This window comes from Manacus candei, unplaced genomic scaffold, assembly GCF_025592945.1.
Source record: "Manacus candei isolate 608988 ecotype Guabito, Panama unplaced genomic scaffold, ASM2559294v1 h1tg000021l, whole genome shotgun sequence".
Taxonomy (NCBI): Eukaryota; Metazoa; Chordata; class Aves; order Passeriformes; family Pipridae; genus Manacus; species Manacus candei.
In genome coordinates this window covers 1284286-1297495 of record NW_026138069.1, presented here as the reverse complement: position 1 = coordinate 1297495, position 13210 = coordinate 1284286, and the positions used below count along the sequence as shown (strand labels likewise).

The following is a 13210-nucleotide window of genomic DNA, read 5'->3' as shown; positions in this document are numbered from 1 at the left end:
CATAATCAAGATCCTTGTTTCTCTTGTGTGCTTATGTACTCAAGCATATGAGTACTTTTGAGCTTTTTGACTTTTCAGCTCAGTCTTCGCCCAGGCAAAGCCCAAATAAAATCAGTGAGAATGAAAATTTGTCCAACACAGACTAAACAGAGATTTTATCAGAGGAGTTATTGCAGTCAGGCAGAGTTATTGCAGAGATGACAGCTTACAAAAAGAGTAAGGGAGGGATACCAGGTTTAGTGAGATCATGATGACTACTACTAACAGGGGAGGTGTGGCTAAATTATGTGCCAAAAATGTATTTAGTAGATGCAGCTATTCCCTTCTCATATCTTCAGTGCCTGTAGACACAAAATAAATTATATGAAAGTATTTCTAGCAGAACTTTCTTGAGTTAAGCCTGACTTCACAAGTGCATTTTCCTCTTCTACCAAATTACAAAATCCACACATGTAATTTTAAATATATGGCAGCAGGTAAAATGTGTGCTCAGCCAACAATCAGTGAATACGATTCACCAATCATTTTACAAAAGGCTGAATTTCTTTTTCTTTCATATTTAGCTATTGGACCTCTCACTCCTTTACATGAAGAGAAGTGCTGATGTGCATGTCTTCTTGAGGTTTTGGGGATTTTTTAAACTCCTGTCAGGTCTCCCATGAGCATTTTGATAACAAGTCAGCAATTATGGTATGAAAGAAAGATGTCCTTCTACTACCAAATTAAAAAACCAAAACAAAACAGAAAAATACTACCAGATGAAAAGAAGACTTATTAATTAAGACCATCAACCATGGGGTTTTTTCCTGCATTTCATCTTTTATTAAGGTTCAATTGGAAGATATTGAAAGTAAGTAGTCTATCCTGTATAATGTATATTATCTCTATCAGGCAACATGGCCTCTCCTTCTGTCTGCAACAATGCTATATAGTATTACTGACAACAGGAAATCATTGCCTACTGTATATTTAAGAACAAACAATCCTGAGGCAAGAGGAGGAAGATTTTTTGTTTTGCTTATCTGTATCTGTATAAGTAAAAAAGTTTTTACAACCCACTCTCTGATATGCCATGATGCTGAACAGACTGTGCCATGGAATATTTCCCTCACATTAGACAAAAGGGTAGAGATGTGGAAGCTTAGCACCTTGGCTAATAATTAGAAGTCCATCATCTTTCTTACCTGACTCAGTCAGAAAAAACTTCGTATCTGTCACAGCAAGTGAAGATTAGCAGAGCCTGACATGAATGCTAACCAGGTTGTGATTTAACGTCTATAAAACATTATGAACTCCTACATACCATGTTTCGTGTAACTGAACTCATGTTTGGGTACACAGTAGCTCTCCAGAACAGAAACAAGATCCACAGCATGATTTTGACATCAAATAAGCCTTTTTCACTTATGAGTAGAAACAAGTCGAACTGAATTTTTAGGTCTCTGTGTCACGAAGGGAGAAGGATTAGGCAGAACTACAAACAAATATATTGCACATACTTTTTCAAGAATGTCCTCTTTGAGAGCAATTTTTTTTTAAATAAAGATATGCTGCTTGCATATGTTTTGAATTCATTCATTCTTCTAAAAATTCTGTACTTGGCAAAATGGGAGGTAAATTTAGCCTGCAGCTGTTTCCACAGGCTGTTGAGTTTAATTGAAAGTAGATGTGATCCAGTGTCAAAATGGGCATTCAAACAGAAGCCTGCTGGAAATCTCGGGCTTGGTACATGAGACTGATAAACTCCCTAACTGTTGGGCAAGGGCTGTGTTACTTTGTGTGTGACTGACACCAGTGCTCTGGAGGGAAGAAGTTCTGCTCTGGACCCCTCTACGAGATGAGACCTGTGTTTGTCCTAACACAGAAGGTGGCTGTACAGAATTAGCAGTGTGCTGCTGCATTCAGCATAGTAAGCAACTGAAAAATGTATTTGGCAAATGTTTTTCCCATTTGGCTTTGTCTTTTCATGTGTGTATGGATAAGCAAATTAAGCCCCATTCTTAGTGTAGTAATGATTGGACTATGCAAAGCAAAGCAAACACTCGCAGCAGACTGTGAGTGATATTGGCTCTTCCTGACATTTCAGGTAACAACTTCCTACCAGTTAGGGATTTCCTCCATGAGACAGCCTGTTTGCATGGCCTACTTAAAATCCACACCAGATCTATCATTCTTTGCTGTTCAGCAATTCCACTTTATGGGTTATTTATCTATTTGGAGAAAGCAGATATTGCCACAGACAAAAAATTAGGGCTTGCCTGCTTTACCCTGATGGAAGTGAGGAGCACAGGACTCACCTGGCAACTCTGAGAAGGCAATTGAGGGGGGTGGTGGTGGTAATGTTTTTGCTATAGGTAAGATTTGCAAGGATAGGCAGCATCCTCACAGTAGGCCAACTGGAGTTTAATGGAGAAGAATGGATTCACGCCTGATCTTCAGGTATGAGCATGAAAAAAAACCGAAAATAAACAAAAAAAAAGATCCCCTCTGAAGACTGGAGGAGACAATTGAGGGGTTAAAAAATGCGAGAGCTGTGTAAGGAGGAATATCTGTGAAGAGGGGAAAGCCCCTGCAGTTCTGCCCATTAAAACTTCCTCCTAGTGGTTCCAAATCGGACGGCCTGCTCCTTGCAATGGGAGACAGGGAAGCAGCCCACGATAGTACTTTGACACTTCATTTGCAGACTGAAGGGGTTTGCCTTGCCGGCCACCTTTCCTTTGAGAGTACACCTTTGCTAGATGTGCCCATTCCACTGCATTGTCCTCATGTCGTTCCGACCCGCAAGCCCCGCAGCCCCAAGCCCCGGTAGCCGCCGCCGATGCTTCCCGCAGGGCCGCAGCTTGCCCGGCTCCCCCGTTAGCCCTTTCCAAATTGGGTGCCAACGGGGTTGTAAGAACTTAATAACATGCTATAACTTTGGATTAAAAAAAAAAATAAAAGCTTTCTAAGAAGACTCAGGAGCAGCGTTAATTAAATGTGAAGAAACTTTAATTGTCAGGAACACACTTTCTGCCTTTTGCAAGCACAAGTCAGTGAATGGAACACCTGAACTACCTGAGAAGCTAAGTTCAGAAAATATAGGAAAATACTTTCAAACGTTTTCTCGGGACTGAATTTTCTCCAATATAACTAGGGGGGAGGGGAAAAAAGCAACTTGGCGTTAAACATGAATGAATTTAGCAACTCAGCCAAAAGCCCTCGTCACCCTGTCACCTCCCCCTCCCAGCAGCTTTCAAAGAAGTCGGGGATGAAACACTTAAAATAAATCCCAAATCCTGCCCTAGTGGTTGCTTTCGCATTTCCAGCGTCTCTTCATCTGCGACGACAACATCGGTCTGTCCCGGCGGGAACCTCCGGCCTCCCCATCGCCCAGCCACCGGGTCGATGCTCGGCAGAGCCTAAGGGGTTGCAGGCAGCTTCTCCACCTCAGTTATTTCCAGGCGATTTCACGGATTTTTTTTTCTCCGTAAAGGCGGGACGCTGCATCTCTGACCGCAGAAGGGACTTCCGGACCGTTTGCTCTGTAAATAAATAAGCCCACCCTCCTAAAGAGCATCCCGGAGTGTCGCTTGGGGGGAAGAAGAGCAAGGAGAGAGGAGAGGATAGGAGAGTTCTTCTTTAGGGAGAGAGAATTGGCTGTGATTTGAAGTGAAACACCCCGAGTTTGAAGGACACACTGGAACTCGGCGCGACCACCTGTGTGATGACGACAGAGGTGGCCGGGACCCTCCGGGTCAACCCTCACGCGGGTCAACCACGAAGCTCTGCGTAGCCTGAGAGTGTTCCCACTCTGCTCATCGCCCAGGCAGTCCCGGCTGTTCAGTTCAGTCCCCCTGCGGGGGACCAGCCGCCGACGGGGCGCACACACCGGGTGGCGCTGCGAGCCCGCGGCAGGACCGGCCGCACCGCCCCCGCTCTCCCGTGTGCGTGAGTGTGTGTCTGTGTCCGAGTCGGGGCAGAAGAAGGGAACAGGAGGGATGGAAAGGCAGCTCCCCTCTCCTGAAAGAAGCACCAGTGCAGGAACGTGAAGCAACTCCAGCAGAGGTGCAGAGCCTCCTGCCCAGCAGCAACTGGGATGTGCGAGTGGTCGGCTTTACCGACAGCGGGAGCCTCGCTTGCAAGGTGTGGGGCAGCTGAAAGGTGCGCCGAGGGTATAGGCACACACTTACGCATCCTCCTATCTCAAGGGATGAGGACAGGCGTAAAGAGAAGGCAATAATAATAATAATTTTTTTTAGAACTATTCTTTTCCTCGTCCCCGCAAAAGATATTTGCACAGCTTGACATCTCCCCAGAAGAAAAAACTGTTCAAAAGAAGCCCCCCGCCCCACCATCTCTCTTTCCGTAACCAGAGACGAACGCCCCAAAACCTCCGTTCTCCATCCCCTACCCACAGGGCATTCCCGGGGCCCCGGCCGGGAGAGAGGGCTATCCCCCAGCACTGCCGCCCTGGGACCGCCGACACTTCATCTGAGAAAGCATTGGAGTTCCGTGTCTGCTTTTTGCACTTTGCTGAGCAATATCACTCAGCCTGAAGCAGAAATCTCCAATTGCCAAGACCGAGATTGCTCCCCAGGAGGTGGGTCCATCATCCAGCCCCTTACCGGGCCTTGAAGGTGGTTATAAATACGCTTCTTGGAAAATTGTGCACTGTTCAAGGAGTAATATGGGATCCCAGTTTGTGTCGAAATCCACAAGTGTAAAAGGAAATTAGTCTGTATTTAGAGTGCCCCACTAAAGCTCCTATGTACTATTGCTTGCCATTATTCCTTATTTCCCTAATCCCTTTTTTTTAAAAAAAAGTGAATAATTCCAAGAGGCAGTTAAAAAACCACGGAATTGGAAACACAGTAACTGTCCTAAATGGCGCAGTTTTTCTCAATGTACATCTTTCTTATGTGCAATAATTTCTTCATACACTTAGGCACAAGATGGCCAGTTTGCTTAAAATGATGCCACACAATAGTTGAAAAATTGGTGTTCTAATTTTTAAAACGAATATTGCAAAATGTGCATGGAACTGATAAGGAATTTATAAAATATCTGTAGGATAAAGCAATATGTAATACAGTGAGCTGAGAAAGCAGACCACAACTTATCCTAAGAAGCACAAGGTTATTCTGATACAGCAAAAGAGTTTTGTCCTTTAATCATAAATCTGGTGAAAGCACGAGCAACAACACACCTAATTTGTTCCACCTTTCTGCAGCTCTTTCTTCCTGAAACTAAACTAAAGATCGCTTCACAGAATGTAACTGAAGTGTGGCAGCTTTTGGCAAGTGCATACTTACTTACTACCATTTGTACTGAAGGATTTGTTGGACTGCATCGAGTATACTTACTCTGCTGATTTTACAGCTGTGAAGGTGTTGACGGCTGGATTAGCCATCACATCCACAAATAAAGCACTTGAGATTTCATTTCTTGTTTTCTGCTTTCACATTCCTAGACTGGAATTGAGGAGAAGTTAACAGCCTTTGATCACTGTTTAGTTTCCTCCGGCACAGGCTGAAGGTAGCGGGTAAGGCACTACAGCAGTCAGAAATGGTGTTTTAAATCACTTCAGCTCCACACATCTTCTATCACTGCTCTTTTGAAAATTTAAACTGGAAAATGACACTGGAAAGCCGAATAATGGGTAAAGCAGGACACGAAATTCGATAGACATTGCTACGAGCTTGAAGGGAAGCGACTTAAAAGGTCAGAGAGCAAACGGGAATGGCCACAATCATCTGAAGGCAGTTGGAAGGTAAGCTGATGGACACTGGTTTGACCTGTAGGTCAGCGAACTAGTTTAACTCTACCTTGATCTGCACAACGCAGAGACAAGTTCCCGGCTCCTATCAAACAACTCAATGCCCTTATCTGGAAGGGTTTAGTAAGAGTAAATCCACTACAAAGAGGAGCTATTCAGCCTTCAAGTGCTGGGTTTTGCTGTTTAAAGAAAGGAAAAAGATGTGTGTTCACACAGCCCGGATCCAAACTGGCAGCTTCCAAACGGCAGAAGCACATGTTCATTCCTGAGAGAAGGCTGCATTTTGTCTCTGGTTCTATCCCACTGCCAGACCGACCCGAGACAGAGTAACCAGTGCCCTAAACAAACCATAAAGTTCCCGGATAGCAGCATTTTGACAGCCCTCTCTTTTCAGCGGGATATCAGAGAAGCAATATTAAAAGTTATCCACTGCTCCATTATCCTTTTTATTGGTGTTCAGCCCATTCGATCAGGACTAAAACCTCCAGGTAACATAACCACTGCCTCTGACTCCCACTGGAGAAATCAGGTGCTGTTAGCCACTTCATTTACACGACATTAAAAAAAAAAATCAGAGCAAACTGTTGCTTTGATTCAGTAGGAAACTTTGCAGACCTCTGATGGTTGTACTTGTAATGAAAAAAAAATCAAAACGCAGCTCAGAAAAAGTCAACCAGAACAGCTCTTGTTTCCAGTGGATGTTAACAGCCCCTTGTAACTCCCACACCATGCAGAGGACCAAAATCTTGACTGCATCTGGAGTTGATTTGTCTGTGCTTTTTGCTCTGCAGTTTAATACCTGCTGTTTAAGTTACTACTAACAACATGTTCTACATATATGATCTACAAAGATCTTTCTACTATGCAAAGTCCATGCTCTATCCCTGATTTTTCAGTATACTGACAGTGAGCATCGCCTGTCTGTGTAACCCAAGAGGCCAAATTTCCAAATAAGAACTATGCATCTTCCACATGCCTCCTGTCTCTCTCAAAAAAAAAAAAAAAAAAAAAAAAAAAAAAAAAAAAAAAGAGTTGAGAGAAAGTGTTAGCAGATTGAGGGTTTAGTGAGGGTTTGGGGTTTGTTGGGGGTTTTTTTGGTGGTGGTTTTTGGTTGGTTTGGGATTTTGGTTTTGTTTTGGGTTTTTTGTTTTTCCTCCAAAACGCTAAGGAAATGCTACCAGTACAAAAGACACTCGCAATAGTGTTTTTATTTTTGTTCAGGGACAGCTTGTGGAAAAGATTTAAAGGACACAGCAAGGGCAGCGGTGCTGGACCGGCTGGTTGGCAACATCTTCCAGCTCCTGAAATTGCCCAGATTCCCAGTCCGGCAGAAAAAACACTCCCAAAGGAGAAGGGAGTTTTCACACACAGTCGCGAAGTTTCTCACCCCTGAGACCTGCAGAAGTTAGCGCTACCTACAGCAATTAGCATTGTTCCCAGCCACAGCCACCTGACCTAAAAACAAAAGCGGAGGACCACTTTTTATGTTGTCTTTTAAAGAAATAATTACCCTCAGTATTTCAATATTAAATCCTTTCACAATGAATCTGACGCGACGTGAAAAATAATTCCAAGGAGGAGATATATGCAAAGCAGCTCTTCAAATACACTCGGCTTTGTGAGAGGCACTGTACTATTAGTCTGATAAAAATAATTTAAAAAAAAAAGTCTTTCATTTAGTTTCCTCTACCAGTGCTTCGTAAAAGGCATGAAAGAGAACACCAACTTATTCATTTTAATGTCTCAAAGTTGCTCTCATTGGTGCTACAATTTACATTCGTTGTATTTTCACTTTTCTCTGGAGCTCTAGGGAACGACTCATGCCCTATGAGTTCAAAGTAAATCGTTGATTGTCATGATGGACTTACAAAGAAGAAAAACAACTGTCTGACCTAAGGTAGAATGTTCTTCTGGAGTTTATTAATACCATTTAAAATATTACAGATAAAAATCAATTACATTTCATGCATTTAAAATGCAAATCTAAAATGTTCCAGCGAAGGGCTTTTCATTTCAATGTGAAATATCCAAATTATTTCAACATTACAATGAGACAATTAGTTTGCAGCATTGCAAACTGCTAATGTAGTGTCAGGACTGTTTATTAACATTTATCAATATTATTTTCAGGAAATACACATAGGCCAACATTAGTTCAGTTTCACTTGGACAGTTTATTTAATACATGGGTCGTGGCAAACCCAGTTTATGAAATATAGGAGAACTCTCACCATAACTATACCTGAACTGCCAGCAAATGCAAATAAGTACATGCTCCATTAAATTAAATGTCATTCAACATTTATCAAATATTGTTTGCTTAATTACAGTTGTATGCCTACCTAAATTAATATTCAAGCAAAACCTATATCCTGAAGTGTGATTTGATATACGCTTCAAGGAACGAGTCCAGTAAAAGAATGCAGTGAACCAGGACTGTAAAAAGAATGGGGGTTTTTTTGTGACAGGAAAAGAAATAAAAATTAAAAAAAATAAAAATAAAAAAAGCTCAAGTGTACTTCAATATATTTTCAAATATTTACTGGAAGTAATTTACAAGAAAAATACTATACAAAATCGTCTCCTGGACAACTGCACCTCACACCGATACATTGGTGGAGTTTTATTTAATTGTTAGCTAATCTAGAACGATTCCCCAGTGGTACAAACCTATAGGTTCAGACATATTTTACAAATATTTTATTTTCCTATTCCCCCCCAGCCTCCCTTTTTGGCATTGGAAATACATCTTTGCTTGAAACCCACGATGCTTCTTCATTCGTCTGGAGTTTAAAAAAAAATATACGACTTTCAACCTAATTATTTTCAACGTATTTCGCGATTCCCGCTCAAACGAGAATTATACAAATGCGCTGGCAAACGCAGTGAAATTTGGACTCAGGGAGATAAACGATTCTCTAAAATTGAAAAAAATAAGGGGGAACGGGAAATAAGCACGTTGCCGCTCCGGTCCCGAGGAGCAGACGGGCTTCGAGCAGTTAACGAGGCGAGGGCAGGTCTGAGTCTCAGCTCGGGGTAAGGACCGCGGCTGACTGCGCTGCCGTCGGAGGCCCCGCCGCGGGGCAGTCCCGGCCCGCACGCCCGCCCCGCCGGGGCGCCGCGGCTGTACCGGCTCTAATGGCTGAGGGAGAGGGGACGGGCCGGTTTCCAGCGGGAAAGCGAGAGGGAACGAGAAGGAGGGGGGGTCCTCTCTAAAAGCAACAAGAGGCGGGGGCGTCTCAAGGCGAAGGGGAAGGGAGGCGGCGGCTCGGCCGCCCCACAGCGAGTCGCGGCTCCCTCCCCTTGCCCAAACGCTCCCCTGACCCCGTCGCGGGGGTTGCGCGGCCCCGCCGCACCGCCCGGCCCGGGCGGGGCTCTGGACGGGCAGCGGAGCGACCGCGAGGCTGAGAGCGGTTCTTGCGGAGCCGCGGCGGCTACTTACGTGTCCGCGTCCCCGCCGCAGGGCTGCGCGCCCGGGGGCGCTGCGCGGCCGGGAGGGCGGCGGGCCGAGGGGCGCGACGGCCCCGCGCCTCCGCCCGTCACTCCAGGCCGTTGCGGTGGCCGGGCTCGGGGGGCGGCAGCAGCTCCGGGGAGTGACAGGGCGGGCTGCCGGCCGCGCTGTGCTCGCTGTCGGTGTCGCTGCCCTTCTTCCCGCCGGGGCCGGGACCACCGCCGGGGCCGCCGCCGCCGGGGCCCCCGGCGCCTCCAGGGCCGCTATGGGTCTTGACGTGTTTGCTGAGGTGGTCGCTGCGCATGAAGCGCTTGTTGCAGACGGGGCAGGCGAAGCGCTTCTCGCCCGTGTGGGTCCGCAGGTGCCGCTGCAGCTCGTCGGAGCGGGTGAAGCGCTTGCCGCAGAAGAGCCAGTTGCAGACGAAGGGCCGCTCGCCCGTGTGCCAGCGCAGGTGCGCCTTCAAGTGCGAGGTTTTGCCATAGACCTTTCCGCAGCCGGGGATGTGGCAGCTGTGCAGCCCCTTGCGGCGCAGGCTGGCCCCCGCCGGCCCCAGCCGCTCGGCCTCCTGGCAGTTGGGGCAGTCGCAGGTGGCGCGTCCCGAGTAGCGGCGGGCGGAGGAGCGCGGCGAGGCGGCCAGCGGAGCGGCGGGGCCGCCGCCCAGCATGGAGCCCCCGGCGCCGGCCAGCGGCGAGGGGGCCGAGTCCGGGTAGGAGCCGGGCAGCACCGGCTTAAATCCATCCATGAGGTGCTGCCCGGCGGGGCTGAGGAGGTGCGGGGAGGCGCCGCTACTGAAGGCCGAGTGGCCCAGGCCAGAGTAATCCGAGTTGTAGCCGCCCAGCGGCGAGTGGAGCGAGGTCTGGAGTCCGCCGGCCGCCGGGTGCAGCGAGCCGGGCAGCGCGGCCGCCCCGTTGGGGCTCTGCACGTCGATCCAGCCGGCGCCCACGTCCCACCAGCTGGAGGCGCCCGCCGAGCCCACCTCGCCGGCACCGAGCCCCGGGTGCGACGGCTTGAACCAGGACTCGTAGGGGTGCGCCATGCCCACCCGCGGGTAGATGCCCTGCAGCCCCTCCACCGACGTGTGCACCTTGGAGATGAAGACGGGCTGGTGCGCCGCCGCCTCCTGTCCCGCCGCCCCTCCGCCGCCGCCTCCGCCGCCGCCGCCGCCGCCGGCGCTGCTCGGCGCTTGGAAGACAGAGTAGTCGTTGGCGAAGGGCGAGCTGGCGGCCGCCGCGCTGCTGGAGGTGAGAGAGAAGGCGCTGGAGCCCGGCGAGCCGCCGCAGCTGAACGAGTCCGAGACCAGGGCGGCCGCCGCTGCCGCCGCCGCCGCCGCCGCCGCTGAGGAGCCGTTTCGCGCCGCGCCCGCCACGCCGAAGCCCGGGAGGCCGGAGCCCACGGCGCCGCAGCTGCTCGCCGAGGCCGAAGAGGAGGAGCGTTTCCAGGGGTGAAAGCCTTTGCCGAAGGAGGACGCGCTGTCCGAGAGGGCGGACGGCGAGGGGCTGGGGCTGCCGATCTTGTTGCAGGTCGCAGCGAGCATGGCCAGAGGCGTGGAGCCTACTCGCGGTTCCTCCTGCGAGCACAGAGGGGAGAGGGCCGCCCCGCCGCGTCAGGATCGGAGCGGCCCCGCCGCCCCGCGCCCCGCGTCCCGCGCCCGGCCCCGCTCCGCCGCCCGGCCCCGCTTCGCTCCGCCGGCCCCGGCCGCAAAGTTTCCCGACTCCCGCGGGAGGATCCTTTCGCTGGGGCCGGCAACGCGGTTCTGCCTCCAAACGCCTTCCCAAGCTTTTTTTCACCATCCAACTCCCCTCCCACGGAGGAGCTCGGGAAGGGTTAAAAAAGGGGGAGAAAAAAAGAGGGGGGGGAAAGTTGCGTCTGTTACCGTAGCTTTAAAGATGCCCCCGGCACGGCGGCAGCTACGTTTCAGCCTGTTCCCTTTCCCCGGGACCTGGCCAGTCCCCGTCCCACAGGTCAGTAAGGCTGTTTTCTTAAACATAGAATTGTAGGATTATCAAATTAGTCCTTTTTTAAAAAGAACTTTCTTAAAGTCAGCCTAATTTACGTACCAACGGTAATGAAATACATATCTAAATTTAACGTATGTAAATATGTATGTATACACGAGTTGAACGTACCTGCTAGACACGGTGGGCTGTGTTATTTTAAAGGGAAACAAAAAGCCACAATCTGTTGCAAATTTAAAAAATTGCACAAGAAAAATGATAGTGCTAGGTTTGGGGGTTTTTTGTTTGTTGGTTTTGTTTTTTTTTCTTCCAGCAGTCACAAGTAAAGAAGAAAAGCCACTTCTCCAGGGGCACAGGAACAGCACAGCCCAGGCGCTGTAGGTTGTTTCTACAAATGCCCTTAAAACCTTTTTCTGCTCACTGAAAAGTGACTCTGCCCCCTTTCCCCCCTCACTCTTTCTTTTCTCCTAAACTCAGTTGTACTTAAGTTTCAAAAAAAAAAAAAAAAAAAAAAAAAGAAAGGAAAAAAAAAAAGAGCTGAATAGAGGAGACTGATAGCCCCGGTCAAGACAGGGGTTATTTTAACCCCCTCCAATCGACAATAAAAAGAAACCAATTAAACCAGCAAGAGAAAAAAATCCTTAGACTCACCCCTAGAAGTGAAGTTGCCATCACACAAAAGTGCCCTCCTCTCAGAGGATCTTTTTTATATTGATAAATCAGAGGCAGTGTTTTTTTTAGAGGTGTGCAATACAATGATCAGTTCCGCCCATTCCACCACAATTGTAGCTCCCTCGCCGGCTTTGAAGTGCCGCTGAGCCTCCGCCAGCCAATCCCCGCCACCGCCGCCTCGCTCCACGGCGTGACTGCGTGAGGTCATCAGCGCCGTCGAGCCCCTCCGTCGAGCCCCTCCGTCGAGCCCCGCCGGCGCTGATGACCTCACGCAGTCGCGTCGTCGGGCGGCGAGCCACAATCCCGGTCCGCAGGGACCGCTAGCCCCGGGTCGGGCTGCTTCGTCTCGGCCGCCCCTTTCCATCACCCCTCCATGCCTGTAATCTGACAACAGGTTATATTTTCTTTCTCCGCGGAGCGGTTTATATCTAAATTTTATGTCATCATCATCATCTCAGTCTTACTATGATTATCGGCAAAGATTGGCGAGCGCGGTAGCATCCCGTTTCTTCACGGGGTCCCCCCGCCCCGCTCCTCTCTGCTTAGTCCTTCCTCTCCCGTTGTCCCATCAAGGAGGGGAAACACTTCGGGCCACTGCTCTCTGCCGTCTGCTCCCTTCTCGCCCTCGCAGACGCGCATTTTCAGGCGTGATTCTTGGAGGTGGGGTCGCAGAAGCCGGAATCCGCCCGAGCGGCACCGGCACAATCAGGGGATGGCTGCCGGGCGGCCCCGCCGCCTCGCCCCGGAGCACCTCGAAGGTGCGCTCTTTGCTCTCCTCGGCCCCTCGTCCAGCGCTAGGTGGCTGCGGAGAAGAGCAGAACCCGCTCCCGCTCTCGCTGGGGGAGCCGCCCGTGGGGGCTGCCCCGGCCCGGCCCCGCTCGCTCAGGTGCTCTAACCCCCGCTGTTTTTCCGCGGCTTTGCTTAGCTTCCCAGGGGCTGTTTTTCTTATTGTCTCGGCCTCGGTTTTGACCCGTTTCTGTGTCGTGGGGTATTGACTGTACATCATATCTATTGATCAAGGGGGTAACGTACATTATCATACTTTGAAGTAAGAGTGAAGTAAATTAATGAACTGCTTTCTTTCTCTGAAGGCTGACGGTTACCATAAATGTCGCGTTTCTCCCCGCGAGCTGCTCTGAATGATTTTAGCCTGTTGAGAAGGCGTGACAGGCCAGCCCAGAAGGAGGAATGGGTGGGGGAAGGAGGGAACTCCGTTTAACAAATAAAAAAGAATTAACTTCATTGCTTTGCTCTCCTTCTATAATGATATTCATTTTACAGACCTAACGCACACTTGTGTAAATTTCGGGTTTAATTTAATCAATACTATCACCCCCGAAGAGGGGAAGAACATTTCCCGGAGATACTCCCTTGTAT

The 13210-nt window shown here is 49.2% G+C and overlaps 1 protein-coding gene across 2 annotated transcripts; it reads right to left on the bottom strand.

The window, feature by feature from the left end:
* Positions 1 to 9294: 9294 nt before the first annotated feature.
* On the bottom strand, positions 9295 to 12211 carry SP8 (Sp8 transcription factor). 2 transcript variants are annotated; one of them, XM_051785942.1, is made up of 3 exons: positions 12100 to 12211; positions 11813 to 12010; positions 9295 to 10773 (listed from the first exon to the last, which is right to left on the bottom strand). In XM_051785942.1, the coding sequence occupies exons 2-3, from the start codon at positions 11831 to 11833 to the stop codon at positions 9295 to 9297; spliced, it is 1500 nt and encodes a 499-aa protein (XP_051641902.1). In that variant the 5' UTR covers positions 11834 to 12010; positions 12100 to 12211. The 2 variants fall into 2 exon arrangements, with proteins under 2 accessions (XP_051641902.1, XP_051641901.1); XM_051785941.1 differs by having other exon boundaries at positions 11813 to 12014; positions 12100 to 12138.
* Positions 12212 to 13210: the final 999 nt, after the last annotated feature.

What these genes read in the sequence shown, in the direction of transcription:
- SP8 (XM_051785942.1), bottom strand. Translation starts at nt 11,833, where the DNA reads ATGGCAACTTCACTTCTAGGG. An exon ending in TGGCAACTTCACTTCTAGGG is followed by an intron (nt 10,774 to 11,812) that starts GTGAGTCTAAGG and finishes CTGTGCTCGCAG; the next exon opens with GAGGAACCGCGAGTAGGCTC.